The following is a 13,162-nucleotide window of genomic DNA, read 5'->3' as shown; positions in this document are numbered from 1 at the left end:
AACGGCCGTCTCGTCAGTTGGGTTTTTGCGATTCATGGTGCGCATCCTAGCGGTAGATTTGATTGAGTCAAATGGACGCATATATATATATATATAAATGTATATGTGGCAACACCGACAAGAAATGAGGAGCCGTAACGGCCATATTGAAATCACTAAATTAGCGCCAAATTTAAAACAACGATTATGTGAAATAATATAAAGCCGCGTACATACATACATATTCATCATGTTTGCCGTAACATGTGTGGACGGTACATCGTAACAGCGTAATTCCTTAACAATATTACGTCGTCTCATCAGTTGTCGGTTTTTCAGCGTCATTTCAAAGATATGATACGGGCTGATGTTGCGTCGCCTGTTTGCAAGTTTGAACGGGAATGCGTAGGTGTGTGGGTAAATAAGTTAAATTTTATAAAATTGCTCTCTGAAAAGTTGGATGCATTGATGTTCTTTTGAGTTAAACCGAAAAGCATGCAAATAAGAAATTAATTAGATGAAAAAAATAGGAAAATGACTTAGGCATGTAACATGTGCTAACTTACCGAAGATGGAATGTGGCCTTTTCTGGGGTTTATTTAACACAACAAAAACAAGGAGCCCTATAAACTCTTAGGCCTACTTAGAAAATCAGCAATTAAGCTATCCTAGCACATACTAGTAACTACAAAAAAATTAGGCTAAGATAGGGTCTACCTTTTCACATCCGCATTAAGCAAAACTATCTGTCATACTCTAGAACCAGATAAAGAATGAATCTATTAAAAATAGGATTGTCAGTTCCCTCCAAATTTTAAGGAATGCATTTATCTGTCAAGTACCTAGGTGTTGACTTGCTGGGTTTAACTACTGGGTACTATCTGGTACCAACATTGGTTTAAGTAATTTGCAACTATGGAGCAATCTATAACTTGAGGCCATGGTTTAGCAACAATAATTTACAAAAAAAAAACTGACAGACCAGATTGACATTAACATTCTTATCACTATTGATCCTTATGATTTGAACAACATAAACAATTAGTTAATAAGTGCTCAGTATTCATTAAAATCTAAAATAGGCCAAATTGACCTGCAAGGTAAAATCAATGCAAAATCAATGGCAGTTCCTAATTCTATTCAATCAACAAAACAATGAAACAATATCCCATATTATTATTTACTTTCCTCATCCAATAATGGTTTTCCTTGCTTTTCAGATCGGGTATGTTAGGAGGGACCATCTTAACGGTGTATCATATCTGTGTAGTATGTATATTTATGTATGATTTTTAAATAAATTATTTTATGAAACTATGGTTGAGATTTACTTTATCTTGGTAAAAAAAAAATTAATAAATCAATTAATATATCTGTTGGAGATTAAGCCTGTAACAAAATGCGTAGCAAGAGCGCGCCAATAAATTTATTTTTATATCTTAAATAAATTTAAAACATTAATATGGAGTGGTCGGAAGAAGCTACTCTTAATTTTATAGAAAGTGACCGAAGCAAAGACATCTGTGGGGCCCAAAAAAATCCCAGATATAATAAAATTAGTCCCATGGTTGGAACCCTTTTGGTGTGACACTCAAATTACGAGACAGTTTTACCACTAACCAAAACTCCTTATTTTCACTCTCGACGCGTGTTTCGCTAACGATGTTAGCATCTTCGGGAAAAGAAGTTAAGTTTTCGTTAGCGAAACAGGTGTCGAGAGTAAAAATAAAGAGTTTAGGTTAGTGGTAAAATTGTCTCGTAATTTTTATTTCATTTCATTTAATATATCAACGGGCTTTGGCCCAATATTACAAAAAAATACAAGAATAATAATTGGATGATTAAACTAACCTAACCCAACATACAATTAAAGCTTAGAATATAAAGATTACCTATAACTTGGAACAATCAGTTCAGAGAAAAAAAAAAGAAAAAGACAATACTTATAGTTAACACAAAGGTACAATTACCATCACAATTCAGAACACCTTATAGTTCTAGTTTAAGACAGCATTATCAATTAATAAGATTTAATTTCTTAATGAACCCTGTGCGCCCCTCAAAGCAATCAATTACATCAGAATACTGATTAGCCGCAGCCTAACAGTCCTTGCCAGAAAAGAATTGTGACCATAATTTGTGCGGTGTGTTTGGCTGTAAAAAGAAGTAACTTGCCTTGTTGACCTAGGTGGAACATAAAGACCTATTTTATTAAGAAGTGCAGGACAAAAGCTTTGAGAGTGAAGAATGTTGTAAAATACTTTCAAATCTTTATGTCTACGACGAGTTTCAAGACTTCTCAAATTCAATGAGGCTTCCATTTGCTGATAGTCCAACTCATCCTGATAATTTATAGGTACTCCATTTTGCTTAAAGGCAATATATCTTAAGAATTTATGTTGTACACTTTCAATCTTATGAATATGATTATTATAGTATGGAGACCAAACACAGGAACTGAATTCTAGATGAGGACGCACAAGTGCACAATAGAGCAAACAAATAGATGAAATATTATAAAAGTCCCTTGAGCACCTCTTGATAAATCCAAGCATCTGCAGAGACTTGTGTATTGAAATTATAAGAAATGATACTTTGCACATACTTTCAGAGGATTTTCACATTTCTGTAGATGAGTGCGAAAAAAATTAAATTCTCTATTAACGGCACTCACGCGACAGAAAACTAAAATTAAGAAAAGTCGAGGTACGGGTACAGGTGCTTAGAAATAAAAGAATTTTAATTAGTATCAGATCGTTCATTTTTCTTCATTTTGTTGCACTAGTACCATAAATGTTTTTTTGGGGAACAGCAGATGTTTATGATACTAACTGGTTTGCTCTTAAAAGTCTACTGTTTTTATGGGACGAAAATAATACGATAAAAAATATTTGACTACTAGCCTATAACTGCGTTTGCCACCAACGTCGTTTTTGTCTACGTTATTAACATGATAGTGCATAACAATATATGCTGCTGCAACAATTTCCATTATTGCTGCTTCGATACTACTCAACTACTTTAAACAAATTGAAATTGTAATAAAAAAAGATGGAGCGGCAGAATGTTCTGCTATAGATTATACGACTGTGTTACACGATAGTTTATCCAAACACCGAACTTCGCTGCGTAACAAAGAAATGTTGCGCAACAATGTTACGAAACGAAGTTTTGTTCTATGTCTGTACGTGCCTTAACACCATTTGAAAAATTAGTTTTTCCAAAGACGTCGTCCCTTTGCCATTTTGAAATATCATCAGTTCTTTTTTATTATAATTGAATGTCAAATAATTTCATTTGATTTAGGAAGTATAAAACTTGTTTCCATATGAGGGTCTCGTTCACGCCTGTGCCTCCTCATTTTCCCCTTCTTCTTTGTTCTTTCTGACCTTGACATTTATTCGAGTTGACAACACACCCGCCACACGTAACCTCACTTTCGCGAAATCTGACAACTTGCCAACAAAACAAAAACAGGCAAAAGCCAACCCTTGCGGAATATGGCAAGTTGGACGCAAAATAAAGGGTTGTGCAAAGTATTGCTATTATGCATATCGTGGTACTTAGTCAGTTCTACAAACAACATCATAGGAAAAACGGTGTTAACCCATTTTCCCTACCCAATGACCATGACCATGGTCCAGTTGCTTACCATAACAGTTTTAAGCGGGCCCCTCTTTGATATGTGGGGCATCAGAAGGTTCGTGGACATACCTTGGGATTATTATTGTAAATTAATCTTGCCTTTGGCTTTTGGAAAGTTTATGGCAAGTGTATTTAGTCATGTCAGTATTTGGAAAGTTCCTGTGTCCTATGCGCATACTGGTAAGACATATTGTACTATTTAATTTAGTTTTTAAGTTACATATCTAAGAAAAAATCAAAATCACATGAGGCGCAATACTAATTATATACAATTTATCATACTTTAATCTTAGATTTAATTCCTAAGGTGTTAAACACTGCAAATAATGAAATGATCTTTTCCAAGATCTCACCTGTTTGTTCCATTGTGAGATTTTCATTTTTTTTAATTGTCTCTTAATGTGTTGTATTTTCTGATATCCCCTTATTGACAGAGGTTGTCATGTATATTACTTTATACAGGGTGTTTCAGAACTATGGGATCAAACTTCTAGGGGTTGTTCAGTGCAACAGTAGAATCCATTTGAGTATAGGAACTCATGTCCGGAAATGCGTCATTACGCCACTACGGCCCTAAGACGCGTTTAAATTTAGAAAAAATATTAACTACTAATTATGATGCATTTATTTTTACGTTTTGTATATGATACCATCACAACAATTGTTCAAAATGTCTTCCTCCAACCCCAATACACCAATTTAAACGCCGCACATGATTTCGGCGGTCTATCACACTAAAAATTTAATCCTTGTTTTGAATGATTTCAAATGCTGCTGTTATTCGTCCAATTAAGTCTAGCTCTGATTCTACTGGAGTTTCGTAGACTAAAAACTTTACATGTCCCCACAAGAAAAAATCGAGTGACCTAGGAGGCCAAGAAACTGCTCCACCACAGGCAATCCAACGGTGCCCAAACCGCTGAACCAAATACTCGCGTACTTGTACAGCAAATTAAGTCGGCGCTCCATCATGCTGAAACCACATTTGCTGTCTAACGTTTAGTGGAACATTTTCAAGAAGTTCTGGGAAAACTTCCTGCAAGAAACGCAGATAAATAGGTCCTGTTAACCGTTCCGGTAGAAGGTATGGCCCAATTAAATAATCATCAACAATGCCTGCCCATATGTTGACAGACCAACGATTCTAATGTTTTCTTGGAAAAATTGCATAAGGATTTTCTTCGTCCCAAACATGGCTATTCCTACTATTAAAAATACTGTCTCTTGTGAAAGAGGCTTCATCGGTCCACAAAACATATTGTAAAAAATTTGGTTGTGCAATGATGTGATCCAGAAGCCATAGACAAAATTGAACTCTAGGATGATAATCGGCTGCAGTCATACCTTGAACTTTCTGTAAGTGGTAAGGATGGAGTTGTTGCTCGTGTAGTACCCGCCAGACAGAAGCGTTACTCGTATTCCTATTCTTAGCGACGTCACGTGTGCTATTTGATGGATCATCGGCAACTCGCTGAAGCACCTCTTCTTCAAATTCGACCGTTCTTACGGTTCGAGCAACACCAGTATCATGCATCTTGGTCTTAAACATGCCTGTCTCAGCGAGCCGCCGATGAACCGCAATAAACTTTTTGTATCCAGGATGCTGTCGTTGCTAAGCGTTGATTTTAAGCAATTGTTGTTATGGTATCATGTACAAAAGGTCAAAATAAATGCAGGAGAACCTATTTAGGCAATTAATGTTTTTATAAATTTTAACGCGTCTTAGGGCCGTAGTGGCGTAGCGACGCATTTCCGGACATGAGTTCCTATACTCAAATGGATTCTACTGTTGCACTGAACAACCCCTAGATGTTTGATCCCATAGTTCTGAAACACCCTGTATAATAGCCTAATTAAATCTAAATTATTTTATGCAGCAATTGTGTGGTTCCGCAACTGTAATGTCTATATAGACAGACTCAAATATGTGCAGCTCAAATTTTTGACATAATTGATGCATCCATCTTTTAAGGACATTCTTTGCTCTCCTATACACACTAGAAAACACATTCACTTTTATTTAGAAAATAGACTTACTAACTTCACTCAAATGCACCCTTATATCGAGCTTGCTCATGGTTTAATATTTTACACAACAATAATGAAATTGGCCTGTTTAATGGCACTGCTACATTTAAGAACAAAATTACTCTAATGATTATGACCTTATAACCATTAAATATCTCTTTCTATAGAAACCCCTCATTCAATTTTCATTTGCCTGTATATACTCCGGAATTATGAGCTTGGGTTTTATATAAACTTTAACTAAGATATTTAAACTGTTTTCAGTGAAGGCAACAATGCCCCTGTTCACAGTGATCCTCTCCAGGGTAATTATGGGTGAAAAACAAACTTATAAAGTATACTTGAGTCTTGTACCCATAATTTCTGGAGTGGCAGTGGCTACCTTAACAGAAATCAGTTTTGATATGGTGGGCTTGGTTTGTGCTCTAGTCTCTACAGCGGGATTTTCTTTACAACATATTTTCTCCAAAAAAGTAAGTAACCAATAAACATTCCCAAACAGATCATTTAAATACTTCTACAGGTATTAAAAGACACTTCAGTACACCACTTAAGATTGCTACACATTTTGGGAAGACTTGCACTATTTATGTTCTTACCTGTGTGGCTCTATACAGATTTTTGGACTCTGACTCAAAATAAAAAGGCATTGGTAAGGTTGTTAAAACGTTTGAGAATTATGATAAGCATTAACAAAACTTCTTTAGGTTCATCAAGATTATAGGATCATGGCTCTTCTGTTTATAGATGGCTTACTAAACTGGCTACAAAACATCATAGCTTTCAGTTTGCTACATTTAGTCACCCCACTTACCTATGCGGTAGCAAACTGTAGTAAAAGAATTTTTGTGATTGGGGCCTCATTGTTTCTACTCGGAAATCCGGTGACGTCCATGAACGTAGTCGGTATGCTTATGGCAATATTTGGAGTCCTGTTTTATAATAAGGCAAAATACGACCAAAGACACTCGGAAATGAAGGAAACTGTACTGCCTTTGTCACAAAAAATCAAAAATCCGGACAAGATTGTTTATAGTACGAATGGAGGATATGCTAATGGATATAGTGATATCAATGGTGTTAACAATAATTACAGTTATAATTCACGGACTATACGTTCAAAAGGGAATTTGTTGTTTTCATAAGGAATTTTCATTTTTTAGGTACTGATAAGGAAGGCCTCGGCTTTAACAAGCTTGAACTTCTGGATCTGGTTAATTTTTTGTGACATGAAATTGTTTAACTGGTTGAAAATAATTAGTAAACCTTTTTTGCATGCTGTCTTGAATCCCAAATTGATATTGACACTAAATGAAATTATGTATTTTATCAAAATATGCTCAAATAAAGTGTGATAGGTAAGTAAATTCAGATCTTGCTTTTAATTGAATTGTGAAAGTTTATAATATAATTTATTCATGATTGAGTGACCATATTGTACATACAATAATTAATTATATTTGATTACAAAGGTTGTACAGCATACCAAAAAAATTATTCATTTATGTATATTAACAGTATTTATGCAATATTTTTTGCAGCAATTAAAACTTTCTGTATAAAAATTGAACTTTTCATTAAACAACTATGTAAATATTATTGTAATAAATTTAGTACTGTACACTGCATTTTATTTAAGTAAATGTCTTTCTCCTCATTATATCAACAGGATGAATTAATTATTGATAGGAAAGGTGATATTCTTGTAAGACTGTCAAGTAAAAAATATATATTCAGTAAGAATTAGTTCCTACCATGTAAATTCACTTTTCATACACTCCTAAATCATTAAGTTAGTCAATTCTATATAAAGTTTTCAGTGAACTATTGTAGAATCTCTTACACCCTCTTCTTTTTTGGTTAAAGTGTCATTTTTCACAGATGTGGTTGAGTAACAGTAACCCAACGATTGCATACCCTTCAAATTAAGTCTACCCAAATATTCACAAAGGTTTTATCATTTCAACAAACCTAACTCATATGCCGGATCACATTATTGCTGTGTTCAGCATAGGAATTCAAATAGCACCTAGATCTTGCCGTTTGAAGATTAACAAATTGAGTTGAGATAATCAGGAGTCTTCAACTGCATGGAGGAAAACTCCTCACGAATCTTACTCAGTTAGAATGGAATCTTTTATCGTCGATGTGAATTATGTATTGCAAAAAATGGTTCACATTTCGAACACCTTCTTTAAATTTGTTAATTGTTTGTTGTGTTCTTGTAATCTGTTGTTTGTTATAAATAAGTTATAAGTATTTGTGGTATTGTTCTATGTTGCGATTTATTAGACGCTTGAAATAAATTTATCTTCAAATCTTAAGTGATTTTTACAACCCAATTTGAGGAGAAAACGGAGTCAGATACGAAAAAATATCAAGAGGGCATTTTTGTTTACAATTAAATGCACTATTTAGAAATGATCGTTTAATCGACTTAATCCAGTGGCGTGCTACTTTTTTAGTCACATTAACATTATTAATTAGTCATATCTCCGCCACTGGCCAACGTAGGAACATGACATTATTTACGATTATGACCCTTCATCCTAGAATTGTTTATACCAATTTTGATTTCAATATCTTTGAAAGTTCGGATATTAAAAAATAAAAACTTTTTTTTTTTGGGAAACTTTGGCGCCCTGTATCTTAGAAACAAAAAGTTTGACGATCAATATTTATATGAGAAACCTACCTTAAAATTAATTTTTCTAAATACTGTTAAAGTCCTGCTACAAAAAAGTGAAACACCCTGTATATTTGCTACATTCAATAATTTGCCACAAGACTTATTACGTCTAGTATAACAGCAATGTATCGAATTTGAAAAATCCTTTTTTTTCCCCTTCGATAGTTGGACATTGTAGGGACATGTTAAGATATCAAAAAGACTTGTAATCAAATTTCTCTAAATACAGGCTCAAAATTTTGTCCAGGCCAAAATTGAATTCGTTTGTTAACTCATTTTTAATAAAACCGTTTACAATCGTTCAAAAAAAAATTGTGAAGTGGATAGTTTGAGTACTCAGTCATACTACTATGGATTAGTGATGTCAAAAATTTATGTATTCGTTACTTAAGATGTACTTATAGTGACGAATACAAAAGCTAATTTTTATTCGTTATGTCGTTACTTTCGTTTCTGACTGATTTTTTCTACTTTAACCACAAACAACGAATCACGAAAAGCCAAATTTATGCGAACCGAACAGCGAGATGCAAGAGAGTCTAAAAAATTTTATGAACTACGACCGACTACGACGAGAGAACGGGGGGTCTATGTAATGTAACGGGTTGCGTTGCGGGGTCCAGTCCAAAGAGAATATAATTATAATGCCATGCAGATTGCCGATGCCGGTGATGTCTAAGGTTCTTTTTTTGCTGCTGGCTGGGATTCACCTACTTCGTATATGGGCTATGATTAGCCGGAGGCTATAGTATTTGGGATTCTCCGTTCCCCGTTCTAAAGAGAAAGAATATCATGTTGTTTATTTTGCTGTGAAACGTAATAGCGTATTTTTCGAAATGGAAAAAAAGGGAAAATACAAAACCGTAGTGCTATTTGGTTGCATTACATAGTCATTTCCGAAGGACAAGCCAAATGCAATTTGTGCAAGACTACTAAGAAATAAGTTACAATTTGTTATACATATATTGAATGTATGGTATTAAATTTATATTTAATATTAAGTGAGTTTACCAACACATTCATTTTGTTATTTTTTTTGTTTAGATTTGTAGTAATTTGCCTAAATGAATATAAGTTTGTCTTATGTATGCGTTCACTTATTTATTTTTTTAAATATACCTACTTAGGAAAAAATATAAAATAAATGTTTATCATTTTGTGTACGGTCTAAATACATCATTTTGCGATTATAAAACAGCTTAATCGTAATCGTTATACTATAAAGAAAATATACCTAAACAATCATAATATAACACTGCATATTCGGAAAAATTAGGAGATTTAAAAGTGCAAAAAAAATTTCTATAACTGATTGTCCAATATCATGAACATACGTCGTACATAAGTTTATATCTAAAACAGCAATAAAATTAAATGAATTTTAATCATTATACTCATAATATCAAAAATAACGAAAGTAACGAAATCACTAATACAAAGTAACGAATACTTGTATCAAAAATAACGAATCGTTACAAGTACCTAAAAGTAACGAAAGTTAACATCACTGCTATGGATTTATTATTCCACTAATTACATAACTGAAGCTTCATTATATTATTACTGACTGGGTTCTGTCAGCCATATCTTGATAAGAAATAAAAGACACGAAGCTGAGGTAATGTAAATATATTTATTAAATAAAAAATTCGTTTGTACCCATGCTTCAAATTCACAATAAAGACAATAAAAATTAATTAACAATTCTTCCGAGCTGGTTGTTCCGGAAAAACTAAAGAAATTACATAAAAGAAATAGAATTATAATGATTCTGTTTGCGGGGTTGGTTTTTTTCGACCAAACCCGCAATTAAAAATTACATCGTTAATGGCTTAATATAGACACACGAACATCAGGTTCAACATTGAAAATTAATGTTCATTCCAGTTTCAGTTGAAAAAGGAATTTTATTATATAACATGACATTTATTTACTTGTTGCATCTACTTCTATATTAATGTCTTTTTTTTTAGTGTAGTTTTACAGATACTTGAATTTGTTAAATAATAAATACAGAAGTAAATGCAGTTTAGACGGAAAACCCTGTACAATTAAATAATTTCATTTTTTTAAAGCGCTACTAGGTAGTAATTTGTTAGTAATTAAAAGAAAATCGAAAAAAATTGAATTTTTACTTCTAAGCCAGTCGAACTAAAGCGGCCGTATAATAAAGTACATAATTTTAATTATTTTTTTTTACTTCTATATTTAATTATTACTTAATACTGGATAAAGATAGATATCCCTTCATTTCGAAAAAAAAGAAACCCCGACAGGTTCACAAACAACCTGATATCCAGTCCGAAACCACTCACATGCCTCTTTCAAGAACTTAACCTAAAACCCAAGAAAATGTATGTACACATATAACGTCGATTTATATTAATTTAATGTTTTTTTTTAATTTTATATATACAATGTAAGTAAAATCTACAAATTATTATGTTCCATAATATAAAAAAAAAGTTTAACCAAACGCAAGGATAAATGGAAGTATAAACGTTTGGGTGATTACCTTTGAGCTCCTAATAGAGAGTAGTCGAAGAGTAAAGGTTTTTTTTTTCTAACTAACCTTAATAGTAACTTTTTACAATGATAATCAAATATTTTTTATACAATTTTTTGTGCTAAATATATAATAAAACGGGCTGCAACAGGCACGGGTTAATTAGTTGTGGCAAACAGTCGATTTTTGTAAAAGGAAAATCGGTTTCGAACAATCGCGATTTTGTGATGAAGCAACGGATTATTATCCAAGAGTAAAGTAGCAGACAAATTTAATTAAAACACTAATTTTGACTGAATTACAAGGCAATTGGTAGGTATTAATAAGTTGTCATAGTAAAACTCTTTTTGATAACTTACACCCTTCTCAATTCTGAGTATCTCAAGTGTGTTTTAATTAATTTCATTCGCTACTTTACCGATAAATGAACTGAAACGTGTAATATATATGGGCCTGCTGCAAACCCAATTAATACAATATAATATCAATTAAACTACTAAAAATAAAAGAAAATATGTACAATACGATTTACCCCGTGATAAATAATAATAGTTTCCATAAATAAATTCGTAACAACAAAAAAATAAGTTATTTGAAAATACTTACAAAATAATAACAATTAAAAAAAATGAATGCACATTTTAATTAACATAATGTAAGTAAAAATGAGGTTACGTAAAAAAATTATAATCACATATAAGCTAGTAGTCGGTGTGTCGGTTAAGTGTCAAAGTTTACTAAATATTAACATAATAATATATAGTATAATTTATTAGGCTCTACTTTATTTTTTTTTTTTAAATATTCTAGCCAACGCTACCGCATGTTAGCTTTACGCCAACCGAAAAAGAGCTCGCACGTCAAATTATAATAAAAAAGAACCAACGTCAATAATTATTGCATGCCTACGCCCGGTTCCAGTCGAACCCGACAAACATAAAATAAATTACTCTTCGACTACGGACGAGTCCGGATATAAAACACCATTGTTCTTTATCTCCTAGCATACTACAAATAAATACGCCACAAAACACCTACTGGATTCACTCTATAACGAGCCCTCGAAAGCTGCCATCAGGTCGCTCTGCATGTTCATGTCGATTTTGTTGGCCATCTGGAAATTAATTTTGGAGGTTAGAGGTAACGTTGGGCCAATATAGTTAGAAAAGTTTATAAAGAACCGGTGACATCAACAGGTGGCAAAATCCGCGCATCTCGTTATTCTATTGATCGGGTCGAGGTCTGAAGACAGTGGAGGCGGCACACTTGTTGAAATTATTAATATTTATAGCTAGCGATTTTATAAGTGCGTTTGATTTAGTGGAAATACCAACTAAGAATGCATATATTTGAATTTAATTGCTCCGAGATTCGTTTAAAAAAATGTAGATAAATTAAAATTATATTTTTTAGCATTGTGATGTGCCCATAAAAAATCTAATAAAAAATAGTTTTACAGGAGGATGCAGTTCGCTAATTATTTTTAAAACAGGACTTCAAATAGGTAGCTGAAAATTATTATTTATTCGCATTTTTTTTAAGGATTGGGTATTTTAAACGACTTGTGTAAAGAAACAAATTGGTATAAGCTTAAAGTTTTATTTTTTCATTATTTTACATATTATATATTTTTATTCACTATCAGATAGTGTATTACAACCTTAATCAGATTCATCCGATGAAGACCAGTCGATCTCTTCTCATCAGATGAGCCTGTATTTACTGTAAATTTGAAAGAATCCAATGCTTCATCAAAAATAGAAACGTATCATCCATTTTTCTCTAAGAGACCAAACGAAAACAAAAACAAAAGTAAGGACACAAAGTCACGGTCTCATCCAATCTATATAATTTCTTAAAAAAGCTTAAAAGCTACACGTGTTTCGCTCCTGTCGGAGCATCATCAGGCCTAGACCTACACAGATCACATTACAACCTTCATCAAAAAGGTGATGACTTTCGAAATATTGTTTTTCTATGTTGTCTATAGTTGCAAATATTGATCCACTCATCATTCGAAATTCCCGCAAATTTCTGCCTTGTCAAAGTTTCGACATCCGCCAATTTAAAAGTGGAATTTCTGCTTGCCACCCAATTCTTAACACTTGCCCAAATTTTTTGTATCGGATTAAGCTCTGGGTGGTATGGAGTCAAACGTAACATAATGTGTCTATGCTTTTCCATTAGGTCGTCCAACTTGGTTTTTACAGGATACTTTTTTTTATTTTCAGACACTATTTCATATAACTCTGTCTTGGTGAGTTTTGCATCAAATGTAAAATTACGTTCCTTGAGCCAGTCAACTATTTCCTGTT

General features: G+C 33.0%; 2 protein-coding genes and 1 long non-coding RNA gene across 15 annotated transcripts in view; 2 read left to right on the top strand and 1 right to left on the bottom strand.

The window, feature by feature from the left end:
- Positions 1–13,162, top strand: part of LOC126733898 (uncharacterized) — a 134,289-nt gene that overhangs the window by 92,816 nt on the left and 28,311 nt on the right. The gene's annotated exons all lie outside the window — the stretch shown is intronic.
- Positions 3,404–7,273, top strand: LOC126733896 (solute carrier family 35 member E1 homolog). Its single transcript, XM_050437344.1, has 4 exons — positions 3,404–3,804; positions 5,917–6,125; positions 6,176–6,304; positions 6,360–7,273. The coding sequence occupies exons 1-4, from the start codon at positions 3,480–3,482 to the stop codon at positions 6,795–6,797; spliced, it is 1,101 nt and encodes a 366-aa protein (XP_050293301.1). The 5' UTR covers positions 3,404–3,479; the 3' UTR covers positions 6,798–7,273.
- Positions 9,955–13,162, bottom strand: part of LOC126733889 (bromodomain-containing protein 3-like) — a 90,579-nt gene continuing 87,371 nt past the window's right edge. For all 13 annotated transcript variants that reach the window (XM_050437330.1, XM_050437327.1, XM_050437326.1 and 10 more), the window contains one exon: positions 9,955–11,961. In XM_050437330.1, coding sequence (XP_050293287.1) covers positions 11,896–11,961 — 66 coding nt within the window. In that variant the 3' untranslated portion in view covers positions 9,955–11,895. The remainder of the gene's footprint in view (positions 11,962–13,162) is intronic.

Source organism: Anthonomus grandis, chromosome 3, assembly GCF_022605725.1.
Source record: "Anthonomus grandis grandis chromosome 3, icAntGran1.3, whole genome shotgun sequence".
NCBI lineage: Eukaryota > Metazoa > Arthropoda > Insecta > Coleoptera > Curculionidae > Anthonomus > Anthonomus grandis.
This window is presented reverse-complemented; position numbering and strand designations above follow the sequence as displayed.